The sequence below is a fragment of the Medicago sativa genome, chromosome 6 (assembly GCF_051527215.1).
Source record: "Medicago sativa cultivar Bolivia chromosome 6, Bolivia_mono, whole genome shotgun sequence".
NCBI lineage: Eukaryota > Viridiplantae > Streptophyta > Magnoliopsida > Fabales > Fabaceae > Medicago > Medicago sativa.
Window position 1 is genome coordinate 61,220,927 of NC_140754.1, and position 26,315 is coordinate 61,247,241.

The 26,315-nt window shown below is 32.1% G+C and overlaps 1 protein-coding gene across 4 annotated transcripts; it reads right to left on the reverse strand.

The window, feature by feature from the left end:
* Positions 1-139: 139 nt before the first annotated feature.
* Positions 140-15,242, reverse strand: LOC146916083 (putative disease resistance RPP13-like protein 1). Of its 4 annotated transcripts, none has more exons than XM_085718253.1 (5): positions 15,157-15,242; positions 2,499-6,033; positions 1,752-1,791; positions 816-1,120; positions 140-588 (listed from the first exon to the last, which is right to left on the reverse strand). In XM_085718253.1, exon 2 carries the CDS (start codon positions 6,010-6,012, stop codon positions 2,512-2,514), a length of 3,501 nt encoding a protein of 1,166 aa, XP_085574379.1. In that variant the 5' UTR covers positions 6,013-6,033; positions 15,157-15,242; the 3' UTR covers positions 140-588; positions 816-1,120; positions 1,752-1,791; positions 2,499-2,511. The 4 variants fall into 4 exon arrangements, with proteins under 4 accessions (XP_085574379.1, XP_085574381.1, XP_085574380.1 ...); XM_085718255.1 differs by lacking the exon at positions 140-588 and adding an exon at positions 1,399-1,499 and having other exon boundaries at positions 677-1,120; XM_085718254.1 differs by lacking the exon at positions 140-588 and adding an exon at positions 1,399-1,546 and having other exon boundaries at positions 677-1,120.
* Positions 15,243-26,315: the final 11,073 nt, after the last annotated feature.

The window sequence follows — 26,315 nt, forward strand, 5'->3', positions numbered from 1 at the left end:
ACCTGACAGTGACTCAACCCAGTAACATCTTCAGTAGATATTATTTTTCAAAATAGAATTTGAAAATCCAAATAGAACAGCTTGAAAATCCAAAAATTATAGTATCAGATATGGCAAAGGAAGTTGTAATACTCTCATATTCCTCCACGAACCAGAGCATCTATTGAAAGCATTTTCATAGTACACAAAGCGTGTTGCTGTCCAACACAATCACATGTGGTTATAAACTATGCTTCCCATTCTCTCAAATTATTATTGGTGTCATTGTTTTCAGATTCTGTAATATAAAAACAAATAAAACCTTCAACAGTAATATGCGTAGATAATTCACAAAGGAAGGACCTTTGACATAGAAACATTCAAATGTTAAAGCATAAAACAGAACAAGTGCATCGCAGGAAAACTTGATTCCATTAAAACACCATGAACCTTTACAAACTAGATCTGCTTCACCATTGCCTTCTCTCCACATGATGATAATTTAATAAAGAGTTTGGCATATTTTATCAAGCCAATAATGCATCAACCACCTTCATTTAAATTTCTCAATATTCCATATCATCATTCTCCAATTTTTAGAATACTCCCCTAAAAGGGAAAAAATGAACACGTTACTAATAATATTAATTTCCATCATAGAACAACAACAGTGAGTAACTATAATGCCAATCAGTAGTATTGCAATGAAAGTAGTGTTTTATTGAATTTAACTAAATATGCAAGTCAACTTCCAGACTCCAGTGCATGAACTAAGAAGGAATATACAAACAGTAAATTGAAAATAAAATGAAATTTCAGAGAAAGGAGTCACTGACATTTCACAATGCACACTTCTATCTAACACATATTTCTTCCACTTGGAGTTGGTTAAATTTTTCCTGCTACTCCTAGTTTCCTTGATTCCATGAAAACACTTGTGATCAAGCTGTCCATTTTTATCAAATTCGGCTGACTCATCTTTCCTTAGGCATAAATTGGAGTAGTGCCTTGCAGAATTGTAATGTGTTACATCTGGAAGCATATATAATGAAGATATCTAATTTGAGTATATTTCTTTGATTTCTTCTCTTTATGGAAATGTTGTGCAAAGCAAGGACTTCTCCAGATTTCTTCTCAAGTCCTAAAAAACATCATTATATTTAGAAGACATTCATAAATACTTGTATAAATTTTGTCCCTTTTTTTAAGGTGCTCATAAATGAGCATGTTTATAAGCTAATTGACCTATGAACAATGACAAGCAGGAATGTCAATGTAACTGTTTGTATTAAAATACCAAAGAGAAAAAGAATCTCAACAATTATAAATACATACAATAAATAAAATTTTGTAATGAAATGTTTTCAAACAATTTTTATTAATGCAGTTCTGAAATTAGAGACTCTTGAACTTCTATACCAGAGCAAAATGAGAAAATTCTAGCATGCAGCACGTGTTCTGTTTAGAGGCTACGTTATGTCAACACAGAGCTCCACAGCAGCAAAAATCACAGAAGTTAACTAAATCATGATCCAAGCACAATTAGAAAATACCAGATTTGCCTTTTCTAGAAACAAAATCACAAAAGAATCAAGTTATTTATGCCATTTGGGAGTAACAGAAGTTTTCATCATCTCGTCTTGAGCTGCTACTATCCACCTTATGAACAGTGATTTTCTCAGTTTTTGATTTTAATAATATTTTTGATCAGTTGTTCTTAACAATAAAAAATAAAATGAAAATCAGAGTAAAAGGCCACATGACATCCTCACCTTGTAATTGGTTGATGCAAGTTATCCATTCTACCTGCTTCTGGAAAGACACAAATCAGACAATTAACGATATAGACTCGTAAAAAGGGGCACAAAGTCAGAAGAATAAATACATAATATTATAGACATCAGTAACTTGAAATGAGTCAAGATTTATATATCCTAATCTCAATTACGTTTTACAGAAACCAACATTGTATGTAAGTGTTAACAAATATAAAAGTTTAATATGGCCTATTACATTTGTTGCAGACCACAACTTTGTAAAATAGTATCAGAGGACCTTTATAATCAGGATGCTGGCAAGAAATGAATGATACATACTAAACATAGAGTGTTCTATTTGATTTTAAGAAAAATAAAATTATGGCAATGTTAGTAACTTTTGGTTGTTTGAAAAAATGCATACGAATTGTAAATATTTTCTAGCTGCAGAACTGAAATTAGATATTCTATAAAAAAAAAAAAAAAAATTTAATTCTATGGTATGCAAAACAAGAAATTAGAAAAAATTTTGTAACCAGCCACGTTTCTGTTTGAAGCTATGTCAAAAGAGAGATCCAAATCACAATTTTTAATATGGCAGTGCAGAATATCATCAACCACAGAGAATTTGAGTAGATCTAAAACACCAAAAATCCTTTTGACAACAAAGTGGAAAGACATTCAATTTATACAGTAATCTTAATCACTTCTTCCTAACAATAGTAATAATTCAGAGAAGACTAACACATGAACTGTACTTGCCTGCTGCAGCATCTTATTCATGTTGCTCAATTTCGTCAATCTCAACTTCAGGGATGTGACAAATTGTATGCCAACTTTCTCCCTCCTCCTTTTGATATTTCTGCTTGAGTAATGGACAACCAGTAATCCTCAAATAAGAAAGGGAGTTGGGTATACCCTCCGCTGGCAAACACTCAACACCAGGACAATCTTCAATGTATAGATCTTTGAGATATTTGAGGTGGAGAAGACCTTTGTAGTTTATTATTCTTAGCTTTGAACAATTATACAAATGAAGAGTCATAAGGGTTTGTGGAAGCAGATTCTCCTCTGGGAAAGACTCCACGTTTTCAAAGTCATCACTAACAATGAATGATTCCAAGGAATTGAGTTGGAACAAACCCCACTGCTCTCTTGAAGCAATCAGTTTAGGGCAATTGGATATTAGAAGGTCGATCAAGTGGGGAGGAAAACCTTCCTCAGGAAATGATTCCAACTCTGGACAATCGTACAAATGCATAACATCAAGATTGGTAAACAAGTGTAGTTTCAAAGGCAAGGAGGAGGAGTGCCAGCCTCTTATTGAAAGTACACGAAGAGAATTACAGCAAAGCAAATCCAAAGAGGGACACTCTACAAAGCCATTCAAATCCAAACACAGATCTTCAAGAATGGCATTGTTGATTAAATTTTGCTCCACGGAGAACTCGGTGTACGCATTTTCATAAAGGACTAGCTTTTTCAAGCTAGTCGGCAATTCATTTACCAAAATCCGATCACATCTCTGCAGATCTAACTCTATGATATTATCACCCTTTGGACTTGATGCTTCCAACTTGATGCAATCACTAATTTCCAATTTTTGTAAAGAAGGAAGGTGTTGAGGCAGGGCCCATTTCAATTTGGGACATTCACTTATATAAAGCTTTTTAAGCAAAGGAAACCCTTCAAGACATAACCACTCCTCCCAGTTGTTCATCCTATCAAACTTCAAAACTTCAAGGGACCTGAAAGGAACATTTGTTGAATTATTGCCATAAAATTCTTCACCAATTATCTTTATTCCATCACAACCATAAATATAAAGCTCCTTGAGTGAGGGTAGTTGCCCAAGTTGTGGCAAACGGGAACATAAGCCACAGTCTTGCAGAAAAAGAGATACCAAGTTGGGTAAATGACAACCCCTTATCCAATTTGGAAAGCTATTACCTTTGTAATATTTGATGTTAAGCCACTTCAAGTTGCTATTTGGTTGAAGAGCCTCCAACACAGCCACATTGCTTTCAACTATTGAATCATCTATTTCTTCTCTTCTGCCATCGAACTCCATATGTAATTTTTCTAAATACTTCTTATCTTCCATATTGGCTATCACAGCATCTGCAGGGTCGATGACATTACCCAATCCTGTAATATGAATTGTTCCATGAAGATAGTTTAGTTTCTCTAACTCCTTAAGATCATATCCTTTCTGCTTTTCCACAATAAAATAAGGCAAGGCCTGAAGACTCTCTAGCTTTCCTACATGCTTTGGCATCTTCGTTTCATGAGGGAGTTCAAGATGACGTAAATTGATGAGTTTGGAAAAATTTGAAGGGAGCTCAGTCAATTCACACCCTTGCAACAAGAGTGTTTGCAAATTATACAACATACAAACGGCATCGGGTAAACTTGTAATCTGAGTGTAAGAAAGGTCTAGATAACGCAAAAGTTTTAAATTGCTAATCCCATCCACTAGCTTCGAGACACCACAATATCTAAATGATAACATCCTCAAACATTGTAGTCTTGAAAACAAATCATGTTGAACAGTGTTGCTTATCAACGTACCCCTATGGCCTTCTAGTATTAGAGTACGTAATCCTTGAAGCTCACAAATTGGCTCTAGTAACTTATCAACACAAATTGGCACTGGTAATTTATCAACACATTTTGATTGAAGAGAGCACCAGATATGACGTGTCCTTTGACGGATACCTTCCACCTTAGCACCCTCTATTTGCATACAAAGTTCTCCTGACACTGATTTTGTTAAATCATGTACCAGATCATGCATTGTATAGTGGTTCAAATAATCATATGATCGTTGAAAAAATGAAATTGACTCAAGATCACCGAATATTTCATTACCAAACTCTTCTTCACTTTTATCTGATCCGCAACACTTCAACAAACCTTCTGCCATCCAAAGCTTGATCAATTCATCTTTTCTAAGTTTATAACCCTTGGGAAAAATGGAACAATAGGAAAAGCAACGCTTCAGATCGGAAGGGAGATTATGGTAACTCAATCTCAGCACTGAGTTAATGGTTTGGTCCCCGTCTGATAAACGCCACATATCAGTCTCCAATATCTTAATCCATTCATGTTGAGAAAATTTTTTCCGTAAAAGTTGGCCCAAAGATTTTATAGCTAAAGGCAACCCACCACACTTGTCCACTATTTTCCTGCCAATTGATTCAAGATTTGGATATTCAGACATACTCTTGCCTTGAAATGCATGTGTCACAAATAAACTCCAACAATTGCTTTTGTCCAATTGCTGTAAATAAAATAACTTGGTGGATTTTAGGACATGATATGATAGCTCCTTTTCACGTGTTGTCACCATAATCTTACTTCCAGAAGATCCATGGTTAAACGGGAGTAGCAACTGCTCCCAACATTCAGCATTCCCGTTCCAGATATCATCTAAAACAAGCAAGTATTTCTTTCCCATTAGCATTTGTTGGAGTTGATGTTGGAGTAGGTTCAAGTCTTCACCATCTGCTGAAGAACTAAATGACTTGAGAATTGCTTTGGTGAGTCCAACAACGTCAAAAGATTCTGAAACATAGACCCATGCTTTAAGGTCAAATTGCTCCTTTATCTTGTTGTCGTTGTACACAAGCTTAGCAAGGGTGGTTTTTCCCATCCCTCCTAAACCTACTATGCTGATTATTGGAACCTGGTTGCAACTGATATTGCCTGCAAGTAAAAACTTGATTAGTTTTTCCTTATCAACATCTCTTCCATATATGCTTGACTCATCCACGAGAGTTGTAGATGACAATCTTTTTGATGGTTTCCAACTAACTAAGCCTTCATTACTAGCACTTGGACCTTCTCCCAATCCCAACTCTTTCTTTTGCTTTGCAATAAGTTCTAGTTTATCCAGTTGTTCATTGAGCCTTGATTCAAATGGATTTCTAGTTAAAGCTGAAACCAAGCAAAATAAATTGCTGGTAAGTGGTTCAGATTCAGCTTTCAGCTTATTTAGCATTGCATCTGTAGAAATCTCATCTAATAGTTGGTCTGCTTCATAAACAGCATGCTTAAGTTCATCAAGCCACTTCTTCACATATTTGTTTTGGTACTGCTTTATCTCTGCTTCGTCTAGTACTTGGTTGATAGAATCAAGTGCAATATTAAGTTCTTTCGCAAGGGCACCAACATTGTTACTACTGAAGTAGTCTCTGATATCAACCGAAGCTAACTTCTCAATAATCACTTGAAAGGAAGACTGAAGAAATGCCCCAGCTACCAATTCTGCCATATGATATATTCTTAAAAGTCTCTGCAAGATGAAAATATATTCTTTCAGCCAGGCAAAATTAAATGAAACAAGAATTATATATATGCAAAATAATATCTCTCTTGTTACAGCCCCACGCATAGAACCACTCTCATACAATGCTTCTAATTATGATTAACTTAACATTTCACAATGTGTGATTTTTACTTTGAATTTTTTGTTTTTTAACAATGGGTGGTTTTTTTATAAAATAATGAGAAAGTAGAATTTACACTCACCTCCCTTAAAGTCTATTAAACTTGCACTGTCGCTCTCTCTAAATATCACTTAACCTTTCATAAGTTTTCATCGAACATATGAATACCTCCCTTCACCGTTAAACAGTGTATTTTTCCATTAACTTCTCTCTGTTTTTTTTTCCCGCTGAATACTAAGAAAATAATTCTCCAATAACATTTAAATATGGCAACATGACTATGTAATTTTCTTTCTCTGGAAAACAGGTTGCAGATTATTTTCATTTTTAGAGAACCATGGTGATGTATCGAAGAAATATAACATCAGAGTATATATTACTCAACCAAGGGAAAGAAAAAAAAAAAAGAGTCGTATCTCCAAAATACATAGTGTAAGAAAAGAAAAACAACAAACAGAAGGAAATTATACCTCACACCCCAACACTTATACCTTTACCCTTACAAACCATAAAAAATACCAATTTTAACCTCTACAAAATCTCACCCATTCACCCCTACAAACCATTCACCCCAAACGACCAATTTCTCACCTTGAAGTTGCAAGGTTCAAATTGAACTCATGTTGTAGATCCATTCATCACTCCTTCCTCTGCTCTCCCTCTCCACCTCACACATCAATTTGATGGGGTTGAAATTAAAAAAAAATCTAAATAGAGAATTGCAAAATAAAGAATACCTTAAATTTGATTAAAAAGATCTGATTTTTACATGACCCATGTCAAAAAAAGTAAACTGGGGTTATGATCAAATTGGAACTCAACAAAATTCAATGAGGGAAAATGATGTGCTAGATTTAGAGTTAACAAAAGTTTTTCAACAAATTGGCTGTGTATTTTTAATTCTATTTGCCATTGTGTTATATAACAACTGTCGAAGGCAAGCCTCTGTAAGTATGCCATTGTGTTATATAACAACTGTCGAAGGCAAGCCTCTGTAAGTACTAAGTATGTGTTGTTGGTTTGAAGCCACTAACGTGGAATCTGATGAGAAGATTGATACTACAAATGTGATTTTTGCAAATATACTTCTCAAACCAAATGATTCTGTTTACAAAATGAGTTTTCGGTAACTAATATTGAGAAACCATGTTCGGTGGCTACTTTTCCAGAAGATTGGTAGGGTGAACGAGATGAGATTTTGTAAAAGGTTAAAATTGGTAATCTGGATGGTTCGTAGGGGTAAAGGTATAATTGTTGGGGTGTAGGGTATAACTTCCCAAACAGAAGCTATAAAAAAATCTCTAAGAATAGATTTGGATGAGGTAATTGAAAATTTTGGAGGAATTATTCCAAACAATTTAGATGAGGTAATTAAATTATTCAATTGAGTTTTTTTTTATTTTAAAATGTTTTTGTAATAAAATTGTTGGAGTTATTCAATTGACATTGGTGATATTTCATCATTGTTATTGTTGGGTTACTTGTGTAAATTTTGCAATTTTCTGGTCAGCTTTGAAAATTGAAAAATAAGGGTCAATTTGCAAATTTCAAAAAATTTTAAAGGCCGATTTGAAGTTGTTGAAAGATTTGATGGGTCACTTTGTAATTTTTTTAAATTTTATTGGGGTCAATTTGCAAAATACGAGGACCAATATACAAAATTTGAAAACCATAGCTTTTATGGGTCATTTTAAATTTTGTAAATTTTACTTAGACGAAATACTTTATAAATTCTCATCATTTCAAAAATTCTTTAAATTATCATCCAAAAAATGAAATTTACTTTAAATGAATTTGAGTTCATGGTGACTTGAAGAGAGGTATGTGATGTTTAGAAAAATTTATGAGGAGGTTAGTTGCATTTGGCTAGAATTTATAGGTAGTTAAAATTTTCCCTTATGGCTATTGGTGACACTAACTAACTACTTCCTCTGCTTCAAATTTATATAGATTAAAAAATATAGTTAAAGTTGTATAAAAAAAGAGTAATTGTGAGTTGTTTTACAAAAAATGTACTTCATTAATGGTATGTAAAACAAAAATTAAAAGAATTTAAAAAAAAGATAAAGTAATTAATAGTAAATGGCATAATAGAAAAATAAGCATCAATGATTCATTGATATTGCTAAAATGACATAATTTCGAATGGAGGGAGTACTATTTAAGAATTTTCATATGAAATTTAAATTTATAGAACTTACAAATAGATGCGGAATTTTTTATTTTTTTTCTTTTAAGGGTTAAATATACAAACTTTTTATTTTAGTCCCCCTAAAATTTTTTAATAAAATTTTTCAGAAATGTGTAGAATATTACGACAATCTCTCCTAAAAAAAAGTTAGAATTATGAAACAAAACTTGAATTAAATTTTAATTTTTAAGCACCAAAAACATAAAAAAATATATTTAATTTATGTTTTGATATAAAAATATAATTTCTTTTGGAATAGGTTGTCATAATATTCTACTCATTTCTCAAAAATTTCATTAAAAACATATTAAAGCTTGACATGGGTTGACTAAAAAGTAGGAACAAAAGTAGTGATGAAAAACTTTTGAAGGACTTTTCTCAAAAAAAAAAACTTTTGGAGGACTAAAAGTCCAACAAAAATTTTAGTAGACTAAAATGAAAAATTGATATATTCATAGGGAAAAAAAAAATATATTTAACCCTTCTTTTAATATAAGCATATATGTTTATATGATATGATGCTACCCCATAATATATATTTATCTACTATAAATTATTTTTCTTGTAAACAATTATTTAATACTCCCTCTGTTTCAAAATGAGTGTCGTTTTAGCCAAAAAAATTTGTTTCAAAATGAAGGTCACTTTCAGTTTCCAATGCAATAATAACTTTTTCTTTTCAATTGTACCCTCCAATGAATACTCTGCATACTACTTCCAAAGTATTACTTTTAAAATTAACCAATAGTTAATAAGGATAATTTGGTAAAATAATCATTCTCTTTCTTTTAATCATTGCATTTCTTAATATGTGTGTAAACACCTAAAACAACACTCATTTTGAAACGGAGGGAGTATGAAAGACACTATGATGCATCAACCTCAACAACGGAATGATTGATCTCCCTCGCCTCAGTCATGGTCATCACAAGTTCACAAGCGAAGTTGGGGCATTTTCTTTGACAGTTGGGATTTGGGAATCACCAACAGCTGCAAGGTTAGATCGGAGTTCCTCAAGGGGATATCCTTGTTTAATGCTACAACCTAGCAGACACCATTTATTATGATTGGGCTATCTTACATTTTGAAAGTAAATTTATGTCTTGGACTCCGATCAAGACCCATTTCCCTTTTCAAAATATATTATTTTTTTTATCATTCTTCATGTTCTTACATAATTGAAAAAAAAGGTGATAATCATCCGGTTCTTAGGGAAAGGAGGCTCTAGTAGTCTAGAATTCGACTAAGAGCTAAGTAAAGCATTGTCAAGAATTGAACCCGGATACTGCCCCGTTAAATGCATTGTAGATTTATGTTCTAGTTTACATGTTTGTTAATTATTTGTTTTTTGATGTATATGTTTGATCATTTTATGAAGGCTTAATTGCACTTTTGGCCCCTATCTTTCCAAAAGTTTCGATTTTGGCCCCATAACTAATTAAAATACAAAACAACCCCCTATGTATTGGATCTTTGGCAGTTTTGGCCCTAGGCCAATTTTGACTTGGTCTTTGTTGACGTGGCACCCACATCACTTAATTTTTTTTAATTAAAAAAATAAAAAAAAATATTTTTTTATTTTTTAATAAAAAAATAATTTTTAAATAATTAAAAAATAAAAAATAGTTTTTTTAAAATTTTTTAAAAAAATCTTTTTTATTTTTTAATTAAAAATATACATTTTTAAATAATTTAAAAATAAAAAATTAATTTTTTTAATTACAAAAATAAAAAATTAAAAAATTAAATAATTATAAAATAAAAAAAAATACATGTGTCGTCCACGTGTGTGTTGACCGAGTCAAAATTGGCCTTGGGGGTCAAAACTGCCAAAGATCCAATACATAGGGGGCTGTTTTGTATTTTAATTAGTTAAAGAGCCAAAATCACAACTTTTGGAAAGATCGGGGACCAAAAGTGCAATTAAGTCTTTGTATTTTTGTTCCTTTCCTTTGAAGTTGTGCACATTGATAACAGTAAGGCCCTACATTTTTATTTTTTTGAAGTGATTTATTTTGTTTAAAATCAATTAAATGGCGAAATATTGATTGGTTTTTGTCGCACTTTAATACAACACTCCATTAGGAAAAGAAGCATAGTGGAATTAAATTGATGCTTCTACTTTTTTGGACCCTTTTGAAAATTATAAAGAAAGGTCACCGAAAGGAAGAATTGACATTGACATCAAAGGAAAAAGGAAAGTTAGATGCATACATTATTAGCCAAATAAACAAGACTTTAAAACTACTTTTTAGTAATTATTAAAATAACTATATTTTTAAATTATTTGGTGGTTTGTGTTTTATTATTAAATGAAGGAGAACTTAATAATTTGAAGTTTGGTTAGAAGCTAAAATAAAATCAACTAAGAATTATTTTAACGATGAACGTCACTTTAACAAAAATATTATTTTAAAATAAATGTCGTTTTATTTTAAAATTTATATTTTCTCAATTAAGATTTTTTTCTTTTTTGACAAACTCAACCAAGATCTATAATTAAGAAGACTATGTACATTAATTTTAAAATAATATTTTTTTAGAAAAAGCTAATAAGTACCCTTACATTAGTTAAGAACTTTAAAGGTCCACGCGAGCTTAGTTCAGTAGGTAAGGACAATGAGGTTCAAACCCCGACCACCACCAACAAGGTCTGAGGTTCAAACCCCGACCACCACCAAAAAAGTTAAGAACTTTAAAGTAAAAATTTATTTTAAAAATTATGTATTCAATGTATTCAACAAATTGAAACAATGAAAGATAACTTTTTATATATATAATTTAGGGGGCTGTTAACTTACACCCACCTAAAAACACTAAAGTGCAAGTTAGCAAGCTACACCCACTTGTATTTTACTAAAACATCATTTTGTTTATATTATAATTAATATTAAATAGAAGGGCATTATTGTAACTAGCTTAAACAAATATATATTCTCCTATTTTTTCGGCAGAGAGATTGAGGGACTTCCAATTAGGGGTGTGCATGGTTAACCAAATATAAGAACCAATCCACTTAAATGGTTCTAGTTTGAGATCCAAACCATTTTTCTGGTTCATGAACAGACCGGTTCCCATATGGCTCAAAACCGGTTTAAACTGGATTTGATTAAAAACTGCTGGTTTACAAATGGATTAGTTACAAAATCTGATTTTTTTTTTCTTGAATTTAGTTTGAAACAACTTTTATTGAATTGGTACTGAATAGTTTTTCATTCAATTGATAAAAACCAAAGTTAGAGAATGATAAAAGGGTATCGTCGAATTGGTACTCTTCTCCGATTCAATTGGTACTGAATTGGTACTCTTCTCCGATTCCAGTTTTCATTCAATTGATACTCTTCTCCGATTCCAGTTTTCACCAAAGTGTATCGTCGATTCAATGTGGTTGTCGTCTCCGCCGTTGTTGCGGTTGTTGTCTCTATTGCCGTCTTTGCAGTCGTTGTCTCCACCACCGTCGTAGCGGTTGCCGTCTCCGTTTCTCTGTCTCCATCGTGGTTGTTGCAGCCTTGTGAAAATACTGCTTTTCTCTTTCAATTTCTCCTTCTCTTTCTACAATTATTGAGCGACTTTTTTTGTTTTTTCAATCTCACCTTTTTTGTTACAACAGAGAAGTAACTCTCTTGTTCTCTGAAATGCAGGATGCAGTTAAAGAATTGAATATGGTTTTTTTAAGTGGATACAGTTTATAACTGTTTCCAATGAAATGGACTGGGTCAGTTTTGGTTCAAGAGAAAATGGTTTTTCCAAAACAGTTTACTGGATTTCCAGATATAGTTCACATGATCCAGTTTTTTTGCACACCCCTACTTCCAATTACTTGTTTTTAAGGATTCCGATTAACTTTTTTTTTTTTTTTTCAGTACACATTTGCAACAAACAAACCATCAGTGCATTAACTAAAAAAAAAATAGTTTATGATTAATTATTTTATTTATTGTAGAGCTATTGATTATTTTTTAATGGCACGCGGTTGAATGCTGATGGATGCAAATATTACTCCCTCCGTTTCAAAATACATGTCCATTTTGGAGAAATTGCAGTAACCAAGAAACCACATAAATTTTGTTATTTTTGATGAAATTATGTGTGTGTTTTCTATAATACCCTTAATCATTTATTATTTCATTCTATTTTTTCTCTATCTACAATAAATATGTAAGGGTATTATTGACAAAATAATAATTAATGTTAGATTGAAACTTGAAAGTGACAAGTAATGTGAAACAAAATTATTCTCCAAAATGGACAAGTATTATAAAACGGAGGGAGTATTTTATTTATTGTAGTTGTTGAATAGTTGAGCATGCAGAGGCATAACTTCAGGAATTACATTAAATGAAACTACTTTTTATTTTACTCTATTAATTAAGCAAACCAAAAGAAGAAGAAAAAAAGTTATCAGGTCATTGTGACTATTAAAAAAGAAGTTGGGTGAAAGAAAATGAAACATAAAAATAGAAACAATAATAATAATGGCATTGATAAATGCTGGAACATCCTTCAAAAAATAAAAAAGAACGCTGGAACATATAGCATGTTTTTTTTTTGTTGTGTACTTGTGAAGTTGTGCTACATAAAACATGTTTTGTAGCGTGTTGTTTGTTTTAAGTAAACTAAATTTACTAAACTATCCTTTGTCTATTACTCCCTCCGATTACTATTATAAGCAAAAATCAACTTTTTAGGTTCATTCATTAAATGATGTATTTGGTCTACATCATTTAATGAATGAACCTAAAAAGTTGATTTTTGCTTATAATAGTGACCGGAGGGAGTATTTGTTTATAATAGAAAAACATGGGTTTTTTGGTAAAAGACAAGTGGATGTAGCTTGCTAACTTGTACCTTAGTGTTTTTAGGTGGGTGTAAGTTAGCAGCCCCCTATAATTTATCAATCATTTCAAATTTTAAATCCTCAACAAATATCTCAAGACATTTGTTAGCATAGTTTATATATATTTCAGGAGATGAGAACCGCAAAAATTAATTTATGTAGAAAATTTTAAACGGCAGTACTCATTTTAAAACATATAATATTATTTGGGTAATGTTAACTTGTGCCCTTAGGGCACATGTTAAGAAACCTAAAAGAAGAAACTTCTTATAAAATTTTGTGCATTTAAATGATTAAAAAGTTAAATATTAAATGAAATGCACACATTCCAATAAGTTTTTTCTATATTTGAATCATTAACTTGTACCTTGAGGACACAAGTTAACATTTCCCTATATTTTCATGTTTCTTTCTTTCTATGAGGACAGTTGTGATGCAACATGCAGACATAGAAGCGACTCGTTTCCCCACCACCAGGACATGCTGATGATAAAACTAGATTTTTTTAAAGAGGTAATTACATTTGTGTCCCTTTCCCTTGGTCCTTAATCCTTATTTTGTTGTATGGATACTACTTTTTCTACATTGGTTCGCACAGCCACTCTCAAACTCTGCAAAATTTTCAATTAAGGGATGTGGATGTCACGTCAGCGAAGACTAAGTCAAAAGTGGCTTTAGGGGCCAAAACTACCAAAGATCCAATACATAGAAGGCTGTTTTGTATTTTAATTAGTTAGGGGGCCAAAATCGTAACTTTTGAAAAGATAGGGGGCCAAAAGTGCAATTAAGCCTTTTATAAACTTTATTTTATAAATTATTGGTTGCGGGAATCACCTATGGAATTTAATACTATATTTACTCCCCCGGTCTCTAAATTATAGTCGTAGGTTTGTGCACGGTTATTAAGGAAATGATTAGTTGAGTTGATTTTGATAGTAAAATTAGTGTCATTTACTAAAACACCCTTATTAATTGTAGTTAGTGGAGTGGTTAAGTTGGATGAAATTCAATAAATAAGGGTATATTAATGGAAAAAAAAATAAATGCTGCATTGGTATTCTAAAGTGACAATTATTTTGAGAAAAAGAAACAATGGTAAAGTGACAATTATTGTGAGACGGAGGAAGTATCTACTTTTATTTATGGGTCATGTTAAGTAGTGTCCCAGGGCACCGGTTAAGGAAGCAAATATAGTAATATTAGCATTGATAGTTGTATAATCAATGCATTAAAAACTTAAAAATATCTTTTTTAACTTAGAATTTTTTCTTTTAACATCCTTATCCTCCTTCAAAAAAAACATCCTTATCCAGTGCCCCGGGGCACCAGTAAACATTTCTCTTTATTTATTTCAGTTCAACCGCTTGAATCACTCAAAGGTCTTATTGGTCAGATCTCCCTTCCGATTTTTAAAACATTGGTTCAAACCACCATATTTAGGGGTAGAAATGTTTGACAAACAAAATAAACGAAGAGAGAAAAGAAAAAGATGTAGCAGTAATATGGAACTACCATATTGTTTATTGTTTTAATGTCGTAAAGTGAGAATGTTGACAAGATATTTTGGAGGAAATGGAACACATACTTCAATTTCATTAGACAATTTTTTTTTTTTTTACATCATTATTTTATCCACACAAAAAAGTTAGTCATGGATCCTCCCATCTCAGAGCCTTTAGCTCTTCAAAGGACAATGGAGATCCTGTCAATAGACTTGGAATAAAACCACTTATAGAACGCTCAAACCTAGAATGGGAGGAACCAACCTCTGACTTTCCCTTTGGATCTAATAGAGGTTGGAGACGAGGACTCTAAGAAAGGAAACAAAAATGAAGAATTTCCATATGAAATGTCATCGATTAGTTAACAGTGATAGATAACATAAATAGATATAGTATATTATCAAGAGATAATTTGAAAGAGAGAGATAGAGGAAATTACCTTGAAGGCTTGAACTTTCTTCGGATAACTGAGCCTGGGAATACCAAAAAGCAAGAATATAGAAAGTGAGTAAGTGAATGAATGGTGAAGGACTATAAAAGAGAAACACATTTTATATGAGTAATGATATTTTGACATCCATTTGGTGACAACTTTGTTGATAACCTTGTTTTTCTCACTTCTTATTGGTCAAAAACAATGGAGAGAGAAAAAGGAAGAGAGAGAATAACAATATCATGTGAGTGTGAGAGAGAAAATTGTCCAAAAATTATCAAAAAATGGTTGTGAAAATATCATTTCTCATTTTATATCCAGCACATAGTACCATCATGATGTTTATTTATTTATTGTTAATCATCTACCACTTGCACTTTTTTTTTTTTTATTAAATTCTATCACTTGTACTTTGTTCATTTTCGTATAAACAAAAATTCATTCACAGTGAACAAGAAACCACTGCTTTCTTTCCATAACAAGTGAGTCATTTACAAAATAATATTATCCTAATTCTTTTTATCTATATCACTTTTCAATACAATATTAATTACTTTTTTCAAATATAACTTTAATTAATTATACTTTCATCACCCCAATTTAATATATTTCACTTTGCATTTATAATAGTGGAGAACGCATCAATACTTAACAAAAACACTTAAAACCATTTTTCTATCGTCTTCATTTATATATTTTTCTTAATATGTGTGAAATGAGCAAATTGCTCAGTTAATTTGGAACAGAGAGAGTACCACACTTGATCTCTTAAATGAAGAGTGAATTTGCTCGAGTCGGACAAAAACGTCCCCCAATTTAACGAAATGGTTATTTTGTTCCTAATTTGTTGTATGTCAATCAAATTTGTCCCTCCATCCATTTGGGTGTTAACGCTGATGATGTGGTCGTTAACCTCTCACATGGATTGTCATGTCAGATGTCACATAAGCAGGGACTAATTTGGTCATTAGTGACCAAAATTTTCAAGGACGATATTGATTGATTGCAAAAATTGTTATGCAATTTAGTCTCTGCTATATTTTACTAACTATCAAGTCGATCCCTAAATTATATTAAAAAACCATCAAATAAGTTATTGAATTATATAAGCATATATCAATTTGATCCTTGAAGTATATATGTGTAGAACAAAGTAAAAAAGTCAGAAGACACAACTTCATCCTTGAAAATACCATCAAATAAGTCATAAGTCTTAAGTCTAAAATATTACATAGGAAAAAACAACCCAACTATGGTGCATTAACAAGTTATGCTTTTGCCTATGTATAATATTTAAGACTTATGACTTATTTGATGGTATTTTTAAGGATGAAGTTGTGTCTTATGACTTTTTTACTTTGTTCTGCACATATGTGCTTCAAGAATCAAATTGATATCTGTTTATATAATTCAAGGACTTATTTGATAGTTTTTTAATATAATTTATGGATCGATTTGATAGTTAGTTAAATATAAAAGGGACTAAATTGTATAACGTTTTCTGCAATCAATCAATTTCGTTCTTGAAAATTTTGGTTACTAACGGTCAAATTAGTCACTGCTTATGTGACATCTAACATGGCAACACATGTGAGACGTTAACGGCCACGTCATCACTGTTAGCACCCCAAATGGACGAAGGGACTAATTTATTTGACATATGACAATTTCAGAGACAAAATAGCCATTTCAATAAATTTGAATATTCACTCCTTTAATGAAAAAGGGAATATTGTCCTTGGTTTTGCGAAACCATCACGTGAGATTCGTCTTGTTTATCGGAAACTTTCATGTCCTTTTTGGCTTTTACTATTTTTGACTTGTGCTTTGTGTTAATGTGGCTCTCTTGTATCATAAACATGATTACGTGCAGTTTTTAAAAGACGATCTGTCATGATTTGATTAAGACAATTTGTTTAACTAATTTAACATAACTTTTAAATTAATTTTTTATCTCTTCTTATTCATAAAAAACAATAGAAAAAGGAAAACAAATTAAGCGAGATGATAAAAATACAATACGATTATGTAATAATAATGTTTAAAAGTTGTCATAAATAGTTGTATAAATATCATTTTGTCAAAAAAAAAGTTATGTAAATATCATGCCTCTTTGAATAATAATATGTAATTATTTTCCTCTATATTTTTCATCCTGCAAAGTCCTTCTTCCTCCTTCCCTTCAAACTCTCAATCAAAGCTTGTAAATACCAATTGTATCATGATTTCAGGTATGAGAAATAAGTTTGTTTCCTTATTCTATTTTCCATAACAGAGGAAATTACACCTTGAACTTTTCTTTAAAAAAAAATTCTACCACTTGCACTTTGTTCATTTACGTATAAACAAAAATTCATTCACACTTCAGTAAACAAAAAACGACCACTTTTACTTGATCGCTTAATTGAAAAAGGGAATATTGTTCTTGGTTTTGCGACACCATCACGTGTGATTCCTCTTTTTTTAAAACTTTCACGTGATTTTGGCTTTTACTATACAAGCACTCTTTGCATTTTACGTATTTTTTAAGAAAAGTTGTTAATCCAATTAATCTGTCTATTTTATGAGTTAATATTACTAAATTGTCCATTCTTTATATATGTATTAAATTTGATTATTCATATTTCAAGACAAGTTAATGGTATTAATTATTGCTATGTTTAAGAACAAAAAAATAATAAATGCATCTAGTAATTTGAAAAGAAGTTTATATTTAGAGACAAATTTTTAATCAAAATGGTGCTTAAATATAAGGAAGGAGGGATTATTATTTGACTTGTGCTTTGTGTAAATGTGGCTCTCTTTCATCATAAACATGATTACGTGAAATTTTTAACATGTCAATGTCTTTTTATTTTTTTTAAGGGAACAGGTCAAATGTCTCATGATCTCTTTTTTTATGAAATCACAAAAATATAAAAGATAAGAGATACCTGAACAAATACAATATAGCCACAAAGTGAAGAACTTGTGAAGAGAAAATCTAGATCTATCGCTATAATGGAAAGGTCCAAAGAAAAGAGATGGTTAAGTCCATCATTTTACAGAAAAGCTAGACAGATTATGATCATTCATGACCATAATAACTGCTACAAAACAACCAACTCTATCAAAAATTGTACAAAAGTATTGAAATTCCAATATGTTCTATTACAATAGAACCAACTATTCTGTAGCTACCAAGGAAGCTTTGGAGGTACCATTATGGAGGTACCAACTATTCCGTATTGAAAGTAAAGAACACAATGAGTTTGTTCACCCAGTTCGGCACAACACGCCTACGTCTGAGGGCTCCAAGCTAGGAAGGAATTCCACTAGTGTAGTCCTTATTCAATAGCTCTCAGCAAACTCCTTGTTTACAATATATGACCTATGACCTACCAATCTAGACTTCAACCTAGGAACTCCTAGATCTGAGATCACATCTCACTATCCTAATGGTCAGTCACTGCCCCAGTGACCTATCAAACCTCAACCAAAACAAGAATAGAAGTTACCTTCCAACACAATCAACTAGAACCTTGTTTCACAACTTCGGTCTAGTGCACAAGAGTATCAAACTCACACAATCAGTCCTAAACAAGTATCACAGACGACACAAGAAAGGCACACTGTAAGAGATTCTAAACTTGCATCACAAACGATACAAGAGCAGAATACATGAAGACTCAAACCCTAAAAATCTAAACTTTTTAGTATGACGGCTTGAATGAGCAATTAGGTCTTGAAGTCTTAATTTTATACTGAAGCAGCTTGGGCTAAATAAATCGTTGGGCTTCAGTGACTTGCAGATCGGTTCAGCTAATCTGCAAAACAAGAATGAGAAACAATTCTGGAAAGTCCTAAAATGTCGGAACATTTATAGGAGTGTTCCAAATAATAACAAATATTTCCTAAAATAAAATATAGACTTTAGAAATATTCCACAACTGATTCTTAGATGATATGCGCGTTGCTTGGTCAATAAGTAAAGAAAATATTGTTTCCTTAAACAATAAAGAGCGCGCGTATATTTAGGCATGAACCCAGACACACTGAACCGTGCCAAGATGTTGGAAATCCAACATCTTACAGAGTTGCCTAACCACATGTTGAAACATTGGTTCCAACTTACAGAATATGAATATTTGTTTTAGCAATAATGCATCCAACACAAATACCAAACACAATCACTATATGTTTGTTTTTTTTTTTCCATTCAGATGGGTAAATCATTTGTTGTTTTAAAAAAAAATTGTTGAAAATTTAATGTTGATCGATTAAATATTGCTCTTGCAACTAATATATAATTTATTTTTTAATATTAAAATAATAATTGGATAGAAAAAAATATAATTAATTGTACATGTGGGACCCATGAGTAATAGGAGAGAGGGTGCTTATAAAAGTATCCATCTCCTATTTAGCATGGTGATAAATAGGGGAAGGACTCCCCATTGTAGATGGTCTAAGGACACATGTTAAACAACCCAAAAATAGAAACATTATCTTAAATTTTGTGCATTCAATTAATCAAAAAATTATATTCAAATGCATTGATTAATAAAATATTTCCACTTTTCTTGTTCAATAAAAATATTTCCACTTTTGATCCATTAACTTGTGGCTCAAGGGCACAACTTAGCATTTTCAATTATGATTTTTAAATCGAAACAATTAGCATTTCTGGTTAAACATTTACCTTACAATAACTACGCACATTTCCTTTGATTCGCCATTTTTACCAAAACTTTTCCATGTGAAACCAATTAATATTGAATGCAAATCATGTGGTTCGTTTCATTCAATGCTTTAATGTGATGCCAAACTCTTAAATGTGTAACCAAATGATATGGTTCTATAAATTGGTGTAACTTTGTTTCAATCATATATACAAAACAAGTATATCAAAGTTAAGAGAAAATTGCTTCAATATTCTGTTTTAGTCGTTGTTCTCATTACAATGAGAATTCCAAGTGTTTTAATGGGAGTCATGGCAATCATGGTTGGTACAGTTGCCAAAAGATGATGTTAAGGCTTATTCATTCAGTTCCAAATGCCTCGGCGAGGAAGAACCTAAAAGGGAAGTCGATTCTGTCCCTCCGGACTGCTTTGGGTGTTGTTTCTTTTAGGTTCTTTCCTCGCCGAGACATTTTGGAACTGATACCAACAAAATTACCAAATCTAATATTGAAATTGTTTTTCTCATTATAACTAAGTGTGTACTCTTTAACTCAATAATTTGTTGTGTGAAGTTCAATCAACTAAATTCACTCCAATTTATAGAAGGGTCATGTTAACCAGTGCCCCCGGGGCACTGGTTAAGGAAGTTAAAAGGGAAAGTTTTAAATTAAAAATTTTACTTTTTATATTTTTATGACCTTGAATGCACAAGTTCCAAGGTAACATTACTACATTTGGTTTCCTTAACCAGTGCCCCGGGACACTGGTTAACATTTTCCTTTATAGAACCATAAATTGGTCCCCCATTAAAGGGTTAGGTTTGTCATTAAGGCAATTAATCAAATTAGTTTAAAAAATTAGCATAAATGGTCTATCAAAGGGAAGGTTTAGACTTTAGACTAATTATACTCTAAATGTTTAACTCAAATATGTTAATTGTTAGGAAATATGTTAGAGGATTAGGCAGAATTCTTCTAGAGAACTTTGAGTTCTTCAATATTGTTAACTTGGAAATTGTTTTAATCTTTTTCTCATGACAAAGGTTATCATGCAATGTATATGCGCACATTTGCTGGGGTCGAGAACGCTTGGGCACTTGAAGGGCTGAAAAGGGATACAACAAAGAAGAAGAAGAAGAAAAAGAAGAAGAAGAAGAGAGAACGAGTTAACCAATGAGGTCAGTTGGGCATTGATGAGGTAGGTATGATTTGATCTTATGTTTCATATTGATTGATGTCTGGATTTGCACCATTTTTTTTATCCCTTTTCCTGATTTTGTTCAATTATTAATATATCGGTTCTCATTTATGTCACATTTTTGCAATTATTAGTGTTTTTCTTCTTCTTCTTCTTCTTCAATTCAAAGGGAGAAAATATTCACCATATTTCTCCCACAAAAACTTAAAAATAAGAAACATAATGAAAATGTGGTAGTGCTTCACAAGTTGGGTGTCTCAAAGGCATTGGCGTAGTATAAGCACATATAATTTGCTGTGTACGAAAAATGATAGATGAAAATCATGAAATTGAAAGTGAAAACTCAAACATGTAATTTTTTTGTGCTTATGGGATGCTAACATACAACTATACATTAGCTATCAAACCATAGTCACGTGTGAACCAGGAATTGGTACTTGCGTATCGGTTTGTGGTACTTTTACAAATTGGTTTGCACAAAATCGCCTTATAATTTTTTGAAATTGGTGACGAACCGAGATAAGTGAAGATCGAAGAAAGAGGAAGATGAGGTTGAGGAGGAGATAAAAGATAAAGGAAACCATCTAGTGGTGCAAATAAATTTTCCATACAATTTTTTTTTAGCTTGAAGGAGAATGTCTCTTGCAAAATAACACAGATTAAAAAAGGAATCAAAAAAGTTTTAGTAAGTAGACACTAGTTTGTTGCAGCTGACTATTATAATTCTTCTACTTTTTTGCCCCGTTAATTAATTCAACTAAAAGATTATGAGAAACATTGCGGAGATGGAAAGACTGACATTGGAAAGAAAAAAAAAATTTGAAAAATTCATTGGTTGCTTACTATATTTAATTAGGTAGTACTGGTCCCACGAACCGACACTACCGAAGCTTTAGACCCCACAAATACCAAATTCTTTATATATCGTGTGCCGCAAAACTGTATCCATACGGCGTACCAACACAAATTACGAATTATGTGACTATGTTTCAAACATTTCTTTTAAAGGTCAAAACTTATCCTAAATATTCTTTCAAAAGACATTCTTTGCAGGCAAATTTAAGGTCAATGATGACGGGTGAAACATTCCATGACACTGTTGGTAATGGACAATGCTTGTACTAGTTTCTAGTTCTCGCTCGAATTAGTTAATGTTGTTTATTTTTGTTGTTTCTAATTTGTTTACATGATTTGGTTGTTCATGTGCATTGTGTTTTTGTTTTGTTTGTTGGCAGGATCCAGTATTACACGTTTTTTGACGGAGGAAGGGACTTTATTAGTAATTATTTCAAAATTACATAAATATGTTCCATAGCTTAAACTTAGCTTGTCTTATGGTTATTCGGTTATTCCTTTATTTTTTTATTGAGGTGGGCTGTTTAGGTTTTGTAAAGTTGGTTCATGGAGGATTTATAACAATTTATGATCTTAAATCTCTCTGTCTTTTAATCCAGCCCCTTAACTGACTTCCTACATCAAATTGGTATTTATATTTTGACAAAGAAGAGACGTTCAGGCTATTTTGACTTCCTTCATCTTTATGAGACACGAACACTCTTTAGATCAAATGTGTCTCGGTGTCGGACATGCATCGGTATTAGACAATTACATTTATAATTACACTAAATTATATCATTTTCTTAAATTATTATCGATGTCGATTTGTTGGTGGCAGTGTCTAGTGTCCTTATATGTGTCCGTGTTTCATAATTTCATTTTTATTTTTATATAATGCGGCGCAGCATTCATTTTTTTTTTTTAGGAAGTAACGGTGCAGCATTCTTTGTCTTGTCCCTTAGTTTTTTTCTATTAAATCCATCATTTTCTAAACAAAAAAAAAACAGAATTAGTTAAATGAAGTCTTCATAACAAACTTGATCTCAATGTTAATGTTTATTCAATCACAACTAGAAAAATAACATATATATATATATATATATATATATATATATATATATATATATATATATCTTAATCTTAATAATATACAAACATGGAACAACAAATAGCAAAAAAATTTCTTCCAATCCAATGTGTCACAATTCTAAGCCACCTCAAATTTTTTAATAATTCTTATAAGCTCAATTTATGATCTAAAATAGCAAGTTGGAGCAGAAAACTATGTAATCACAATTTTTCCACAATTTAAAAATAATCAAAATGCATTTTATGGTAGTAAAATTTGAATTAGTAGATTTCCCTCCAAGAAACATGTGTTATCGGGCCTATTTTCAGCAAAACAACAAAAATCCAAATTGAATACCAGCCCATTGCAAACCCGGCCCAGTGAAAAGTCCAACCCGGGTCAGCCTTTTACAGGGTCATTAAATGCAAAGTCTGAAAAGAGAGTCCCCTTTCCCTTCTTCATCGCCGATACACAAACCCTTCCTCTACAAAATGAAAAAAATCATCCCTTCTTCATCGCCGATACACAAACCCTTCCTCTACAAAATGAAAAAAATCAGATGCTAAGAGACAAATGTAACACCCTATTTCTATTAAGCGGTAAAACGCGCGAATACATCAGAAATATTCTAGAAATAGATGCTACGTCTCCGAATAAACCACAATTCATACATGCATAAAGATCATGTTATACTACATAGCAGCGGAACAACATATAATTCATAAACAATCTCTGGATCTCCAAACTAAATACAAATGTATCATCCAAATCTCAAATAACAGAATATCTCAACTCCAAATACATAGTCAAATAAACAACATGCAAAGACTATCCTAGATCAGAGCCCTAATCTAGACACTTGCATGAAAAAGAGGAACTCCACTGCTCGGCATCAACAAGCAACAACTAAGCATCCTGCACGCCGTCTACCCATCCATACAGAGAGGTAGGCGGTCCACCACAGACCACTGAGGGTTAGCATTACATCATCATAATCCATAAAAGATTTAAGCAAGAACATTGGAAATGAAAGATATATTCAAGAATACAAAATAACAAATCATACATGTATTCACAAGTATTCACAACACTTATATCATTCGATATTATCATTCCAAGTTCGTATCAACAAGTGTATCATACACGTATCACATATACATAACCCTCCCTCCTAGAACACTAGCATCACATGATCATTATTATCCCTCATCACTTACATTTCAAGCTATCACATTATTGTCATAGCATAGCATACATATTCAACCTCTAATCAAGTCATCAACAAAATCTCATCATTTATCAACATCAATCAATGAAAACATTACTCACTTCATTACTCATCTAGCATGCTTATCTCAACAAGTACAATTTGTCATATCGAAGTTATAAGCAAGCCATCATCATTAACAAAGAACATCACCACATCATATATGTATATATACATATACAAATCTCACCTCATCATTATTATTAAAATAACCATCATCAATTGATTCACCAAGTGTATAAGCACAAATAATTAAGACATGCAATCAGAGCATAATACAATTATTCACAACCCTCCACAATATTCACCAATGTACATATACACCAATCCACATAATCACAACATTCACCAAATTTCACCAACACACAAATTCACCAAGTCACATATTCAATTATGACACGACTCATCAATTAATCAAATGCATATGATGCTCTAGACTCTTCTAGATGCATGTGGTACCAAACTCCTCTAAGGTCGTCACCTTATGATGCAACAAAAACATCATTATCAACGGCTATAATCAACGGCAATATGGATACAAGTATCCGGTCAACGGCAATATGGATATAACATCCGACACGACATATGATGCATGAACATATGACTCAATCCACAATGCATATGTTCACAACAATTCAACGGCTATAATCAACGGCTATAAGTCAACGGCCATAATCATCATCCAACTATATCATATAGTTCATATCTCCACATAGTTCCTTACATTCCAAATAAAAGAACAATCACAACATATGATCACAAACATCATATTGATCACCTAACAACCATTCATACATCATATCATAATCATATCAATCTAATCATAGAGGGTTCATAAGCAATTGGCCCTCAATGATCATTTTCAATCAAGTTCGTCTCAAAAATCACAATATTGAAAATAATTGAGCACCTAAGCCAAAACCAAGTAAACAAGTTCAATTGCCTATGCCATGTATCCTCTCAAGTCACACATATGTGCAGTAGAGATTACATAAGCATTTCATCGGCCAAATACGATGAATTCATAAAAATCACAAAGTTCGTCTCACCGAAACACTTTTCAAGAAATTTTCCATTTTCTAAGTAAAACAAGTTAAATCCCTCACATCATAGTTTAAATACTACTAAACACCTTAATTGAACTCATAAAATATAAGTTTGAAAGTTTGGAAACAATCCATAAGGTTTGGGTCGACTTAGAAATAGTTATGCGGATTTTTCGTAAAATTTCACCAAGACCACCTTGGAGTATTTGCCTCATAACTCAAAAACCAAGAATCATTTTCAAGTCAAACCAAAGCCATTGGAAAGCTAACAAAATTATCTACAACTTTCATGTTTACACCGAAAACCAATTCAAAACAAAAACGAGGGAAAAAGACGCAAGAATGCGAAACAGGGGGATGCTGCCACTGTGCAGCTCGCCGTGGCGAGTAAATCTACTCGCGAGGCGAGTAAGCATCACCGAAAGCACCTCCTGCTCGCCTCCAACTCGCCTCCCACTCGCTGTGGCGAGTTGGGACAGTCCTGTTACGAGAAAAACTCACTTTTTCACCCCAAAACCCCAATTTTGACTTCCCAAAGCTCAAATTTGATCCCAAAGTTTGTTTAAACATTTCTAAACATGAAAAGACAACCAATTCCATATAAAATTTACCCCAAAACATTCTCCAAACAAAAATCACCATTTGACCCATTTTCATCAAACTTCAAACAAAACAACACAAAGTCATATCAAACTCTCCAATTATGATTACCCAATGTTTTAATCATCAACAACAACATCTATCAACAACAACAGCAGCTAAACATCATGAATTCACCAACAATTCATCACAACAACATCTCATATCACCATTTTTGGGCAAAAATGCAAAGTATACATATAACCACAACTTAAGCATGTAATTTCATCATCAACAACTCAATTAACATTCAAATTACATACTCAAACATTGCATCAAAACATGAACACGAATTTGAAAGCAATTAGGTTCAATTCAACAATTTCACAAAAATGGGTAAAGAGAAAAAGATGTGAATTATGGTTGAAATCTAACCCTCTTACCTCTAGCACCAAGATTCTCTAACCCAAGCTTCAATTTAGCTCCTAGATGATGAATCCCTCTTGCC